Below are 15,743 nucleotides of genomic sequence, written 5' to 3' on the forward strand. Positions count from 1 at the left end.
GATTCCTATGATGGACAAATCTAGGTGCACAGGTTAATCAGAGTTAGTTTGCACTAAGCCTTAATCCAGTTTTGGAATCCTAGTGAGTTGGTATGTTCCAGTTAACCCAAGCACTTGTATTCATATGTCATGGGTAACCAGAATTTTATTTATTTGTGATGATGATGTTCAGAGCAAGAAGGAATATGTGCATGCCCAGAAACAACTAGAGGTTATGTGCATTTTTCCTTAACTACAGTTATATACAACATCTATCAAGACCCATTTCTTTAACAACAAAGATATATTTGACTGCTGTGTCTATTTAAATAAATGAAACAACAAAAAAGGGAACAAAGTAACCCAACCTGTGTACACAAGCTAGGAAACTAAAAGGTTGAGTAGCAGCAGAATATGTATTAAATATTAAAATGCAAATATTTATTTCAATACATATGCATATATGAAACTTTAAAACATCAACATATATCAAGCTATTGTATAAATCCATAACATTTTGACACATGGATGTGTGTGTGTATGTATGTATGTGTATGTATGTATGTGTGTATGTATGTATGTATATATATATATGTGTGTGTGTGTGTGTATAATTTATTCTGCAAAGTGCAAAGTCCTCTCTGAGCCTGAGTGTATTCTCATATGTCTCATGAAATGTTTCTTGCCATTTATCCATGTGTCAGAATATTTTGGGTTTGTGAAATAGTGCTTGATACATGTTGATGTTTTTAAGTTTTATATGTGCATATGTATTGAAATCACTATTTGTATTTTAATATTTAATAATATTCTGCTGCTGCTCAACCTTTTAGGTTCTTAACCTATTTAGATAAAGACACATATTGAAAATGTCTTCCTGTGAAAATTAAAATGAAATGAGCTTTTATGACTAAAGGCAGTGCCTAAAAGTCAGGAATTTGTGATGAAAGAGTACATATGCCACATAGCAAGATTTAAGAAGATTTAGTTACATTCAGTGACGACCTGAAGTTTCCACAGCATGGAATAATGCAGAAGGTTAAAGAGGGGATTATAACAAATTTAAAACTTTATTATAAGGTGCATGTGTTTTGAATAGTAGGTGAGAGTTAATCTCAGTAGATGACAATTATGTATTGTTAAATAATACAGAAACAGAAACAAAGGATTTTAGTGCAGTTCCTATAAAACTGTACTCTTAACTGATGTCAGAGATGTACATAGAATACTTTGGAAATTTTGAATGTCCTCCTTCTCTATTCTAAATTATGTAGCATATATTATGTATGCTCCTGAGAAACAGATGATTTCATGGAGAATATATAATATATTTTCATTTTGCTGACCTATGGATTTGGTATTCACTTACTTTATGGATCACTAATAAAGATTTTTTCCTGTCTAAATGTTACCTTTCAAATGGAGATATTAGGTAACGCAGAGTCTAATACAGCCTTTCTCAACTTTTTTACCATTGAGAAACCCCTGAAACATTTTTCAGGCTTCAATAAATCCCAGAAGTGGTACGATGGTGCAGAATACGGTTGGGAAGCATAGCTGTGTACACCACCTGGGACCTTCCCCTTTCTATACCCTCTAGGCCCATTGGGGAAGGGGGAGAAATGGTTGACATGACCATATAAGGTCATATCACCCTGTAAATATTTAGCAATTAAAAAAAATATATAACAAAACACTTATTCATTTAGGAAACCCTCCCAGAGCTGTCAAAGCCTAGTCGTATACAACAGAATATTGACATACAAGCAAATAATTTAAGCTAGCATTTATATAATAGCTGATCATTAAGCAAATTTTGTTCTGAGGTTCAAAGAAAACATCTAAAATTCCTTAAACATCAGCTCACAGAAAATAATTGTTAAGTAGGAGAGATTGATAAAAGTAGCATGAGGTTTATAAAATTGACCTTGCAAATTTAAAATAAATGTAACAAGTTTTATCAATATACAGGAGTTATATTTATCTGCTGTATTGTATTTATATTTTCTAGGTAATGTCAAGTGATTAAAGATGCAAGAAAATAATTAAATTCATTTTTCACCAAAGATCATTTTGAGGAAACTGAAAAAAATTGTATTTTCTTGTTGGTCAGGTGATGTTTAACTTTGAAAGTTGTAACTACGTTTAAGAATTTCAATTTCCAACACATTTAGACATCTGTAATATTTAAATTTCCATATTACAGTTTAAATGCTACAGTTCAAAAGATTAAAGGAACCTTCCTTTAGTATTATATATCTACATTTAAAAGACCTTTTTAATGATTTCATCTACAAAAACATCTATAAAGATTGCACTCAGGAATACAAAATACCAGTTGATTTGTGTTGGAACCTGGACATAGAGAATTAAACTTCTTTTCCTAAAATGCAACACAATAAGGGAGACAGTATGTCTTTGTGCCCTTTGATCCAATATCTGTTAATAATGGAAAGATTCCTGTCTGACCAGTTATCACTTTAAGCTTGCAGCACTAATATTTACAGATATGTAGGCATATGCTTCAGTGTATTTATGATGTATTGTTGCACCTTTTAATTGTCCATTTTATGTCAATAATGCCTTTCTGTGAAATATATTGGTTACAAGGGGATGCAGTGGTGTTTACTGAAAGAAGATGAAGTCTTTCCCCGTATCAGAGCTATGGAAGGACGTAGAGGACGACCACCAAATCCAGAAAGGCAGCGTGCTAAAGAGGAGTCAAAAATGAGGCGTCGCAAAGGTCGGCCTCCAAACGTTGGTAGTGCCGAGTTCCTTGAAAACACAGATGCTAAACTGTTGAGGAAGTTACAAGCCCAAGGTAAGGGCTCCATTATAGCTCTCCCCCCACCCCCAGTTGGGTTAAAAAGTATGAATTGAATATTGATTCTACAGTTTCAAAAGGCAAGTCTTTGTCGCATACCACTGATAAAATGATCATAATAATTATTTTTTTTAATCTTCTATTTAAGAATTGCCAGGTCCTAGAATATCAACTTTTCTCCATTGTTTCTGGAGATTTCTTCGTTATAGCTCAAGAATTCTGCTTTCTTTGAAGTTCTCCCCTGACTCTTGGACTCCATCCCTGATGGGTGGTTCTTGCTGCCGTTGCAGCAACTTCTTCCTCTTCCTGTTTCCTTGCTTATAACCGCCCATCTTCCTCAGTTTTTCTCCTGCCTCTTGTAGCCTCTTATGCTTTCCTCCCTTTGCCTGCTAAGGTTTCTTTCCTCTGGCTGGAGGGAACGGAGGATGGTGTAGAGCGGAAGAAGTCTCTGTTGCAGCTTCTTTCATGCTTCAGAGCTATTGAAGAGGCAATAAGAATCTCCAAGTTGCATCCTGGCAACCCATTCTTTGTATTTTAATACCCATATACCTTCACATTTTAACATTCCTTACACATTTGCATGATTCAGAAGAGAGGGAGGATATGAAAACTCTAGTCATATATTGATCTTTAGAAATCTGTATTGTTCTCTGGTCTGTGCTTCTGGGTACATCTAGCATTCACTGAGAAAGGATATGTGTGTGTGTTTCAGCTGTTCAAGGCCCCAGTTTTGTCATTTAAATTAGACTCATATGCTTTTATGTCCTTCTCAAAATAGTCGATGCTAAGTACTTTAATATAATAGTCCCTTTCTCTACTATTATTAGTTCAGCCATCTTTATTCCTTTTTTTTCCTCTTAAGCACACATTTGATGTGATTCAGTTCCTATGCGAACATTTACTCATCTGTTAAAATGGATTCTGGCTCCAAAAGCTTATGCCCTCAATAAATTTGTTAGTGTTTAAGATATCATGAGACTCTTTGATACTGTATATAAATCCCTTTTTGCAGTCACCCCCAAAAGATAAGCTTCAGTAGAGGTAATGTAGATGTCTTACTACTCTTGTTCTTATTTCTGATACATATATTAGCTGTACAAATATGAAAATTCTTTTCTACCATGTTCTAGTTAAAGAAATGTAGTGTCACATGACTTAGATACCATTGACCTACACACACCAGTTTTGGTTCGTCATTAGGGCATGTAGCCAATTATAAAGTATTTGATAGATGATTCTACTATCTTGAGGATTTTCCATTTATGTTGGTAGTTTGGCCTGAGAGTCTTCAAGTTAACAATATTTTATTTCTCAGAGGACTTCAAGGCTCATTTCACTTGTGTTATATTAAGCTCTTCCAAAAATTTAAGGCATTTCAGAAACTATTCATGTGGCAATTTACCTGGGGGGTTTATGAGACACTTGGATAATCTATATGTAGATATTTACATGACCATGGTGTAAATGCTTGCCTAGATGAGGGCTCACACTTTGTTCTAAGGAATCATCATTAAAACTTGCAAGCCCTGGCACAAAACTTCAATTTGAAAATGATAATGAAGAAGCTTAATAATATACTAAACCATTAGAAATAATTGCCTCCTACAGGGGGACAAATGGGTAGCAAGCAGAATTACTGGCAGTCTAAAAAACTGGAAAAAAAGTGCTTTCCTTATCAGTGCTGAATTGAAATTTCTATTACACTACTGGATTTGATTACCTTAATTGAGAGAATTTCCGTGGATCAGTTAAGAGACGAAAGCAACTGTATCTTCTCATCTTGGAATTTGAGTTTTTGGTATGATGGATTTTTTTTAAAGAAGAGATATAGTTTTCATCAGCATTTCTGCTGTGTGTATTTACATATGTGCCTCATGATGTGATAAACATTACAGAGCTGAGTTCAAGCTCCTAACACTTATGTGAGAAGGATAATTACCCAGCACTTGGCACATGCTTCAGACAACACGCCAACCTTCTGGAAATTCTAATTCAATGGCTCCTGATTCTGAAAACTGGCACATATGTTTAGTTCCAAAGAGTGTGCATCTGTGGCATAAATGTTTTGCCAATAATTTGGGTGGGGGGAATACTGTAAAATAACTTGTCTTGCACTTGAGATTCTGCTGTGCCATGTCCAAGTGTGATGTGTATAGCTGTGGGTTTCACAACTGTTGCTGCACACTGTTGCTTTTGCAGAAAGTGCAGCTGCTTTGCTGGGAGGCCCCATAGCTCAGTGTGATAGCACAGGCTTGGCATATGAATGGCCCAGTTTCGATCCCCAATCTATGCAGTTAAAAGACCTCAAGCAGCAGAAAATAGTGGTGTGATGTGCGGGAGTGATTAGATTGGCCTTGTAGAGACCCACGTTCAAATTGGTGCTGGCTACCATAAAACTCATTGGGACAACCATACTGGTTTCACCTAGCATTCCTCACAAGGTAGTTGTGACTATGAAATTAAGATGACAACTGTGCACACAGACCTGATTTCCTAAGGAGGAAGAATAGGCTACTAATGCAAACCATAAATAAATGGTCTAGATCAGTGGTCCCCAATCTTTTTATCACCTGGGACTTTTTATCATTGACCTGGGACTGGTCAATGCTTGACAATTTTACTCAGGCCCGTGGGGGGGTAGTCTTTTGCCAAGGGACATTGCTGCCGCCTGAGTCCATGCTCCACTTGCTTTCCCACCGGCGCCCCTGACTTCCCGCCGCCCACTGGCAGGTGCTGCCAGCAGCAGCCACACAGTGCCACGCCGAGGGGGAACCCCAGCCATGGTGGCTACCAGAAAGCACCAAAGGTGAGCCAGTGGCAGGGCAGCCCCCAAGGCAGCAGCTGGGGAGGAGGACGAGGAGAAGCTGCGGCCCAGTACTGACTGATCCACGGACTGGTACCAGTCCCCGGACTGGGGGTTGGGGACCACTGGTCTAGATGAACTCAGGTGGGTTCATATCATGTCCTTATTACACTGGAGCAATGTAGCCCAGTAAGTGGCACTATAGTAGAGGGGATATTAATTTAGGGAGGGCTGTCTTTGCCAAATGCTATTTTATACTTCTCTGCTCAGAAAACCAAAATGTGAAAATGGTTTGATTACTTTTCAACATTAATACTGACTGTTCCCTCTCTGTATCTGAACCCAACGTAACAAAAACAATGCCTAGATTATATTCATTGGCCTGTTTGTAGTGACTTCATTTATGCCCTTCTCCCCAACTGGGGACCTAAAGCCCCGTGTATTGTCTCTTCTTCTCCATTTTATCCTCACAAAAAGCCTGTGTATGACCAGCCCATCATCTGAGTTAAAATGTTTGATTCTACAAAGTACTGTATTTATTTGCTTAAATGGTTTCCATCCCATTTCTCTGAAGCATGGTCACTCAAAATGGCCAAAATTAACATATTTAAAAACATGATTTAAAAAAACAATACCAATTTTATCGAGGACATCTGCAGAGTTTTAAATATCCAGTATGACAAAAAGCACACAAACCTGGCTAGCCCAGGCTAGCCCGATCTTGCCAGTTTGTGGCTGGTAAGCAGTGTTAGCCCTGGTATATGTTTGGATGGGAGACCACCAAGGAAAGCCAGGGTTGCTGCGGAGAGGAAGGCGATGACAAACCACCTCTATTCCTCTCTTACCTTGAAAATCTTACAGGATTGCTACATCACCTGCGAATTGAAGAGGCAAACTGTCCTGGGTAAATTGAAAGCTTCTACAGGGTTTATAATTTTTTGTGGTTGGTCTTCATAAAAATGCCACATGGCAGGGACAGGAAATCCTTAAGTCAGAATTGTTAAGAAAAAAATATGCAAGGCCAGGCATCTCTACCTTGACTCTGTTATTCCTCTGATGCATCCGCAAGGTGCTGGGATGACCTTGTACTAATAAGCGATATTCTCATGGTGTTCCCGCTTTGTGTTACAGAAATCGCTAGGCAAGCAGCACAAATCAAGCTTTTGCGGAAACTTCAGAAGCAAGAACAAGCCCGAGCTGCCAAAGAAGCAAAAAAACAGCAAGGTAAATAGTAAAACTTGCGCAAAACAATAGCCCCCTCCGGGGTGAATGTTTAAATTCGTAGGTATTAGGTTTCCGCTCTCCAGCACTTACTTACTGCTGACGGTTTTACCCTTGCCTCATTCCTAGCTATTATGGCTGCTGAAGAAAAAAGGAAACAAAAAGAGCAAATCAAGATAATGAAACAGCAGGTAATTCATATCTTTTATGCGTCTGCCATAAGCATAACCAGGTCTAGCACGCGGATGGTTTATGTGCACCTTAATAGTTGCCAAGTAAGCGGGGGGGGGGGAGATCTTATCTGTCCCTGTGCTCAATATTCAAACTGGTCAGTTGCATCTTGGAGAAAAGCAGTGTCCCCAGATAACATCTGCAGATCAAGCTACGGTTGAAAAGAACAGAAGGAGGGGAACCAGTCAAAAAATGGCTGCTCTAGTATTTATTGTTGTGTTACATATATTAAGCCATTAATCGTACATTATGCTGAACTGGAAGGTCTGGGATGTTTAATCAGAGGCTCAAGGTGGTTTTAGGAGGGGAGCTATGTTGGTCTGCAGAATTTCCAGTGCTTATTCCAGACTGCAGTAGAAGAGCTAGATTCGAGTTCCTGTAGTACTTTAGATTCCTACAGGATTATGGGGGATTAAGTTTACAAGGGTCCAAACTCCCATCATTGGATTTGGTTGGAGGGAGCTTGGCCTTTCAAAAGCTTACACTCCGACAATCTTGTTGGCCTCTGAGGTGCTACTGGACTTGAATCTAGCTCTTCAGTAAGGTAGGTACACAAAATAGTTCATCACTTTGACTTCATCCAGGAAGAGGCATGAGCAATAGGGAAATGAGACATTTAGTAAACTGTGTTAGCAGAGGAAGTTGAACGATACATTTACTGTGATGAAGCAGAGCATGAATCCCAGGGCTTATTCTGCAGCAGTAGATTGCACTGAGGAGTCGATTACACTTCTTATCAGACTAGTGCTCAGCACTTTAGAGTCTATGGGCTGCATTCTGGACCACTGATTGTATTTTCCTTACCTTCTGGAGTTTTCCTGTAATAACTTTGGGCTGGATCCAACCAGCTTTTCCTCTGATGCAAAAAGGTTGTACAGCTAAAGAGAGTATTGGGTTGGATCATGCAATCTGCATAGACAAGAGAAATGTCAGGTGGGTAGAGAGGAGAGGAATGGGGCAAGATAGAGTGAAAAAGCTGGCTTTGTCCACAACTCTTGCAGGGTCTCATAGAGCAAGCTTAAGCAGAGTTCCATTCTTCCAAGCCCATTTGTTTCAACCGTTGTAGGAGAGTGTAGCTGTGCTTCTGACTTTACTGTCAGTGCCACAGCAATCATATTGCCTGTAAGGTGCTCAGCTATTTGGAGCAGGAAGATCCTTATCTCATGAAAATTTATGCATTTGTTGTATTCTTTGTGATGCAGGTGGGTGATGCAGAGCTTGCCATTGCTCTATTTACTTATGGCATATGAAATAGTTGCTGCTGACTTCCTTAGCTGAAATCAGATACAATGTGAAGTTATTACATTTTTGGCAAAAAGTGGAGCTTTTTGCCACAACTGAATGTATCTGTGTGCAAGGCCAAACAATCTGCTGTAGGCAGGGTTGCCAACCTCCAAGTGGGTAGAAGATCTCTTGGACCGATTATGCATGGGGCAGGTAGTCGGGGGTGGCGGCAGCAGGCTAATCCCTGGTTTAAAAAACTATAGCCCGCAGTATGCAACTGAGGGAAGTCCCGTGTTCTCCTTGATACCGTGGGCGCCATCTACAGCCCTCCTTGATATCGCGGGTGCCATTCGCAGCCCTCTGGCACCAGCCCCGTGCATAATCCACACCCGAACTATGGTGTCCCTGCAGGGACACCACATGGCCTGGTCAGCTCTGCAGAACCACGGAGTTGGATGGGGTGTTCCCCCACTCCCACCTTGTCAGGAGAGTAACATGCTGCTCCCCAGCCATTGTGCAGTGGGTGACCCCTGCTCCTCCCCCCCGCTGCCATGCAGTGCACTGGCCTCTTCCAACCCCAGTGTTGTGTGCGCTTCTATGCTATGCCAGGGCAGCATGCTTATGCCAGGGGATGCCCTCCCCTGTGCATATGCAGGAAGCAGCGAGGAATGCCACCCTGCTGTAAGGACCCTGCAGCAGCCTGACATGGATGATGTCGTGCATAATCAGTCTAGGTGTTACAGTTGATCACCAAACAGACCTGGAGACCTGGAGCAAATGTCTACTTTGGACTATGGCAGTGTACCTTCCTGAGGAGTACCTCTTCTTCCCTAAACCCCACCCTCAAGTATCTAGATATTTCCCAACCCAGAGCTGGCCACCCTAGCAGTAGGCTGTGTGTGTCTGTGTGCGAGGGTGGAATTGGATTTGGTAATATTGCTGCTTAAAACAATTGGAAGCTTTTCTTTTGTAGGAAAAGATAAAGAGGATCCAGCAAATCAGAATGGAGAAAGAACTTCGGGCTCAGCAAATTTTAGAGGTATATATATTTTTTGAACGAGCTTGTAACAGGGGAAAAATGAACGATGGGAGAACTATGACAGGAATCATAATCAGAGTGTCCTACAGTCTCAAATTCGTAGGGATCCCTGTACGTCTTGTGTGTTCTTACCTTCATAGCTCATGTAAAACCATTTGGCAGTGGCCAATTCACCAATTTTATGTTGTGGAGGTACATATGTGTGTGTATACAGACATACACACTGTATTGTAAGATGGAGTTTTATTCAGATATGAGAAACCTATGTAACTTTAGGGAAGCCAAATTACAGGTGGAGTAAAGAGAAATATTTAAATGTTTGACTGAATTGTCATCAGAGTAATAAGAACTAGGAACATCTTTTTCAAGTTGACATTTGAACAGCATGATTCCAACTTTAAAGAATGTGCATGTTTACACTTTGTGAGTCTTCACACTGTAAACAGTTGGTTTGTATACTGGATCCATGCCATGTATAGTTAAGTTGGAGGATATTTAAATTTAGATTTCTGTTTCAGATCTTCATTTCTGATCTGTCTGGCAACAGATTTCTTTTTAGTCTCAGTTGTTATATCAGTAGTTTTAATAAATTAAGCAAAGAGAAATGTTGTTCTGATAAAGTGCTGATAAGTGGATTCATAGTGTTGGCTTTAATTAAGATCTTGAAATTGTGCCCAGCTGATTAAGTATCTTCACCTCAATTAAAAAGTACAAATCACTAATTGTCCTAGCTTGTGTTTTAGACAAAGAAAAAAAGTTTAAAAGCTCAGTTATTGCCAGTAACATTTTGTTAAATTATATTTTCTTACATGACCACCCCAAAACACACACACTAACAAAAAAATAATATACTGAGGAAGAAATCTGTTATAACTTACACATGATATGTGGTATTGTTTTGCACCTTGTGAGGCATGAAGCTTTTATTTCTAGTCTGAGATTACTTTCCAGTTGTCTGTGGTGCTGTTGCATGACCTTGAGACCTGTTTTGCATGCACAGGCAAAAAAGAAAAAGAAAGAAGAAGCAGCAAATGCCAAATTATTGGAGGCCGAGAAACGAATAAAGGTTAGTTTAGATGAGTATCGGAGTATTGGTTTTTAAAAATCTTCCAAACATGAAAAGCTGATTGACAATACACATGACCAATGGGATAGTGTGTTACATTGTGGAAAAACAAAAATGGATTAAAAAAAACATTTATTTAGTGGCTTGCATCCTACCACTCCACTGAGCATAGTTGTAATCTTCTTCCAGCCTTCCTTCCGACTTAAGTGGCTCTTCTTCCAAGAGAAGAGCCACTTAAGTTGGTGAAAGGCCCCTGAGGCTGGAGAAAGGTTGCTTATCCTTGTGGATGTTGCATCAGCATAAGGTAGGATACATGCTGGTGTGTACATATCTGTTATTTGTGCATATCCGTTATTTGTACTTACTGGTATGTTTGAGGTGTGTATGTAATAACCCCTAAAAAATTGTCACTTTTTTAGAATTAGGTGTTCAGGTTTTTTTTAATGTCCTGAAATCATTGTAGGGCACACATATCCTTGTCTTAAATATTGTCATGGAAAGCAGATCCATTGCTTGATCAAAGGCAGGATCCAAAGGGCAGCTGTGCACAGTGCAGTATTCCATATAGGTATTAATTACTTATTCCTCCATTCTTCCCTATTCCTCTATGCAAACCCTGTGAAGTTGCATTTTTTTTAAGGCTACGAAACCTTCTAGTGCCGCATTATATATGCCAAGATGTACCCCTGGGTGACCTTCCCTGAGTGAGCTGAAGCGATCCTTCAGCACATGCAAGGGCTCTTTGGATCCTGGCTCAAGTTGTTGCTTTTAGGATTTGGGAGAGGATAAAACCGCTTGGCTTTTATACAGAACACGAAACATGCTTGTTGCTGCGTAGTACAGAGTTTATGACATACCTGCAGGATTTGGAAAGCATGTTGTCTCAGTCCTGACCTTCCCATGATCTGGACATTCATTTCTATGCATCTTCTATTCATTCTGTTTTCATCCTATCCAGCACAGTGCTCTAGTTTGTTAGGGAAGTTTCAACAGTAAGAACTAAAGAACAAGGAAGCCCCTAGATTTTATCTTATGTACATCTGCCTTGCACAGCAGAGGGGAAAAATAGTCCTCCTTTTGATTTGCTTTTTTTCATATCTTTAAGGAAAAGGAAATGAGAAGACAACAAGCAGTTCTACTGAAACATCAGGTTGGTACACTCAGCTTCACGGGAAATAATAAATGCTGTTTTAAACTTATGCCTAAAATATTTGAAGGGGGGTGGGAATATCTTCCTTTACAAATTTTTTTTTGAACTGCTGCTTAATATTGCTCTTCATTTTATATATTGCCTTGCTTTGGAATTGGGGGTCTTTTGGGGGAAATTATAAAGTGTTTTTTTTCTTTTTCTTTTTACTCTGTGATTTCTGTTTCATAATATTGTGCCAACTCTTTCTACCAGGAGTTGGAGAGGCATAGACTAGATATGGTATGGGTATGTTTATTTTCGTACATCTAACACCGCATTGTGATTTGGTTGTGATATGGTTGTCATAGCGATGCATAAAATGTAGCACTGGCTGCTGTCATATTACATACTGCTGCATGGCTTTCCAGCACAGTGCATTGCATACATCTGCTTGTCTTGTCTGTAAAAAGGGAGGGGGGGGGGAGGCACAACTTATCTCAAACTTATTATAAATTGACCCCAACAAAAACGTACATGAGGCCATTGCCTTGACATCAAGCTGTACTAAATCAGGGATAAATTAGTCTTACCTGCCAAAAAATGTACGCGCTTAACCTATCACAGGTTATTTACTCACCAGGCAACTTTGGCTGTGCATCCTGTAAATCCTATTCAATGTGTTTCATTTTAATCTTTTCAAAAAAACATCTTCATTATATATTTATATATATATAATTGCTTCAACAATTGGGACCATGTTAGTTTCTTAAAATGGTTGCAGAATTGAGTGTGCTGTCTTTTTCAGTATATTTAAAAAATAAATCCACATTATTTCGGTCTGAAATTTTAGTTTCTACTCCCTTGTGCATTTTGCTATAGTCCAAGACTCACTCAATATAAAACCTGATCTATGGTGCAGCTTCTGTGGCTTTGGCGAAAGGACAGGTACCAGTAAAGAGGCCCATCTTCCTTTGTGTATGAACTCTGGCTAGTTTACCTGAAACTAGTTTTGTTTTGTTTTTAAGACTGACAAGTTTAGGTTAATCCATTGGCCGCATACTGAATTTTATACGAAGAGAGAAATTTAAAACCGACATGTGGTCAAAATGATCTTTAAAAAATTATTTTAAAAAATACTTTTGATCATTTCCCAAACGATCCACTTCTATTCAATTGGCCACTCAATGAGTAATTTGCCAGCTTTCTGTTATAGCAGATGTAAGGTAACTGACCTGTTCCAGCCAACCATTATGCTTTTTGTTCTGCCAGCTTCTGAAGGAGCCTCACAACTGACCATAAGTAAATCTGTATGCTTCTGTTTTACACTGTCTCCATGTTCATCGCTTTACCTTTTTGCTTTCAGTTGTTCTTGTATTTGCTTTCTAAACCTGAACTAAAACATGCACAGACTTGGCTATTCTTGCCCTTTATTTAGCATACACCTTGACTTGTCTATTAATGCTAAACATGTCCTGTTGAGCTTTGGAATAATTTTGTTTAAGCGATTCTGGCTTGGATTAGTAGATCTTTGTTCTAATTTTATCTGCTCTAATAGGAGCGAGAAAGGAGAAGGCAGCATATGATGCTAATGAAAGCCATGGATGCCCGTAAAAAAGCAGAGGTGAGTACAAAACCCCTGAAACTTGGTCACGTGTTTTCTCTTTGAAAAGAAGGCTTATATCATACAGCTAATTCTGTTTTATCATCAGAATTAATAAGTACAGTTCAGGTAACAAAAATAGATTGGAATTTGAAATCCCATTCATACCCCATGCCAGGCAATTCCAAACTCTTACATTTTACCTGGTGAATACAATTTCCCCCACAAATTTTATATTATCTGTTGTCGGCTGATCTTCATTTATTGATTATGGAAACTGGCATAATTTTCTGGGGTAACCAGTAATTTTTTAAGAGGGTATCTTAGAGTTGCCAACAGACTTTGAGAAAAATGTCTTTTAATTTAATAGAGGCTTAATTTGTAAAAATGGACAGCTGAATTTTCTGATGGTAAGAAGCATTCAATTAGGGGATAAGACCGTTCTTTTCCACCTTAGGTGGTTGCTTATTTGGCTACTTTTCTGGCCTCATGAGAGTGACAAAATGGAGCCCTCTGCAGACTTGGCATGGAACACACAAGTCACTTTAAGAGCAATATGATTCCACTTTCAGTCATAGCAAGAGCGGAACTGATATATCCGCTCATAGTTTGCATGAGTCATAGCAGCTCAGGCAAGAGAATGAGATTGCCAAAGAGAACAAACTGGTTGTGGAGAAAGGGAAGTAGAACTACTCCCACCCCCACCCCCCATTGTGGCCTGCTTATTTTTCTCCCAAATAGCTACCTCACTGGTGGTGGCTTTGCTCTTGCAGTCAGATTGCTCTCCTCCCAATAGCTCAGTGGTTCTCCACCTGGAGGTCAGGTGAACCACCATTCACCTGAACCACCATTAGATAGCAAAGGCCACCATCCAAAATTTGTTAGATTAGTCTATAAATGGTGAGAAGTTTAAAGAACACATAGTCGTGCAATTTGAATGGTAGAGACTTCAGGGAAAAAGGCAGGAATCCCTCCTGTACAGGCTCTTGGGAAGCATAACTAAGTTATTTGTATAGCTGTGAAAATTGAAAATACCAATATTTTAGAAATATAAATCTGAAATATTATCAAAATTGAAGCATCTGTATAACTAAAAAAAAACAGCCATGTTAAGCTCAAAAGAACTTCATTAAAATTATATGAAATATAACAGCTAGACTGAATTTTCCAGTTTCGCCTTGCAGACTATTTAAATGACAAAATTCAAAGCAAATCTGGAATTCGCGTACTGAATGTGAATTCAAATGCTTTAAACTTGTTGGTGTCTCTTGATTTTTCTGATTTTGAAAGACTTGCAAATATGAAATTTATAAGTAGTCAGCTATCAGAGGCCAATCAGCACTGCACGTTGCCTATCAGATACCAATACTAAGGCTATTACATATAATTCAAATACTGACAAGTAGGATGTATGCTATATGTGACACTCTTTGAATTTATAGTAGGCAACATTGAAGAACTATGAACTGTTAAGTGTAGGAACATGCTTCAGAATCCCTGCACTGCACAGTGTAGCAGAATCCCCAAAGCTTCCTAACATGTGTCACTGTGGAAAGTGTTCTATCAATTTAGAAAGTCAAAAACTGCATATTGGCAAATAAGAGTTTCAAATACGACATGCCATGTCTTCTATAAAATACTGCCAAATATCAGATACTGAAATCCTATGATACTGAAGGTCAGTCTCACTTGTGCCATCAAGGTTAGGCCAGGTCATTGTAAACTAGATTAATTAATTTAAATGCCTTTTTAAAAATCCACGTAATTTTAAATCCCAGATGTTACTGTCAAGGCAAAATGTTTGTATTAAAATCTAATAGAAATACTTTAAGAAAGTATTACTTAAAAAAAATCACATCTATCTAAATGATTTACAAATTAAACAAAACAATTATATCAGCATAGTGACTAGCAGTAAGAAATGTATATTCTAATAATAGTAAAATAATAGCTAAAATGTTACAACAGTGAGAACAACAATGAAAACACAGCAAAAAAATCAATAGCAAAGCTTAAACAATATGAAATATCAACTTCTAAAAAGCTGGTAACTTGTCTCTCCCAACAGCATTGGAGTGATCGACCATCTGAACTTTCCTATGTTAGAAATCTAGTAATAGCATAGTGAGGAGGAGATAGAATATCCTCTTTCTTTTAAACTTTTGTAATGAAAACCAGAATTTTAGATACCAACAATTGGTGTCTTCTATATTAAATTTTTTAACGGGATTGCATCCTTTTTTGAAGCTTTAGATTCACTAGGTTTAACTGATAGGCTTTCTAGTATATGGGAGCAGGTTCAGATTAAAGATCGTCACAACTCTACGCAACTGTTTTATCAACCCAGCTTTAAATATTGTCGTGATGCATACAGGTATAAAATGATGTCACAGAAAGTGTTACATTTTGCACACAGTCAATAGTCAGGGGTGATATCTCAGATTTTGGAGGCCAAAAATGGCTAACTACCATGTAAAGTAAAATGAGACCCTACAAGCACCATGAGTAACAATGAGATAGTCATATGCCTTCTTGTAAAGGTTGCAATGCCATGGGTAATATTTATTCAAGACTCTCCAGAGCTCTCCCTTTCAGAGTTCTCCCTTTCGCGCACACAAATTTATATT

The 15,743-nt window shown here is 38.6% G+C and overlaps 1 protein-coding gene across 17 annotated transcripts in view; it reads left to right on the top strand.

The window, feature by feature from the left end:
* The window catches only part of BAZ2B (bromodomain adjacent to zinc finger domain 2B), a 260,648-nt gene that overhangs the window by 193,048 nt on the left and 51,857 nt on the right, over window positions 1-15,743 (top strand). For 6 of the 17 annotated variants that reach the window (XM_077319933.1, XM_077319942.1, XM_077319941.1 and 3 more), the window contains 8 exons: window positions 2,590-2,800; window positions 6,738-6,830; window positions 6,957-7,018; window positions 9,256-9,321; window positions 10,322-10,387; window positions 11,493-11,537; window positions 11,790-11,822; window positions 13,072-13,137. In XM_077319933.1, the coding sequence (XP_077176048.1) occupies window positions 2,590-2,800; window positions 6,738-6,830; window positions 6,957-7,018; window positions 9,256-9,321; window positions 10,322-10,387; window positions 11,493-11,537; window positions 11,790-11,822; window positions 13,072-13,137 (642 nt within the window). The remainder of the gene's footprint in view (window positions 1-2,589; window positions 2,801-6,737; window positions 6,831-6,956; window positions 7,019-9,255; window positions 9,322-10,321; window positions 10,388-11,492; window positions 11,538-11,789; window positions 11,823-13,071; window positions 13,138-15,743) is intronic. The other 11 variants (XM_077319936.1, XM_077319943.1, XM_077319948.1 and 8 more) reach the window with 5 other exon arrangements.

Source organism: Paroedura picta, chromosome 2, assembly GCF_049243985.1.
Source record: "Paroedura picta isolate Pp20150507F chromosome 2, Ppicta_v3.0, whole genome shotgun sequence".
NCBI classification, from domain to species: Eukaryota; Metazoa; Chordata; class Lepidosauria; order Squamata; family Gekkonidae; genus Paroedura; species Paroedura picta.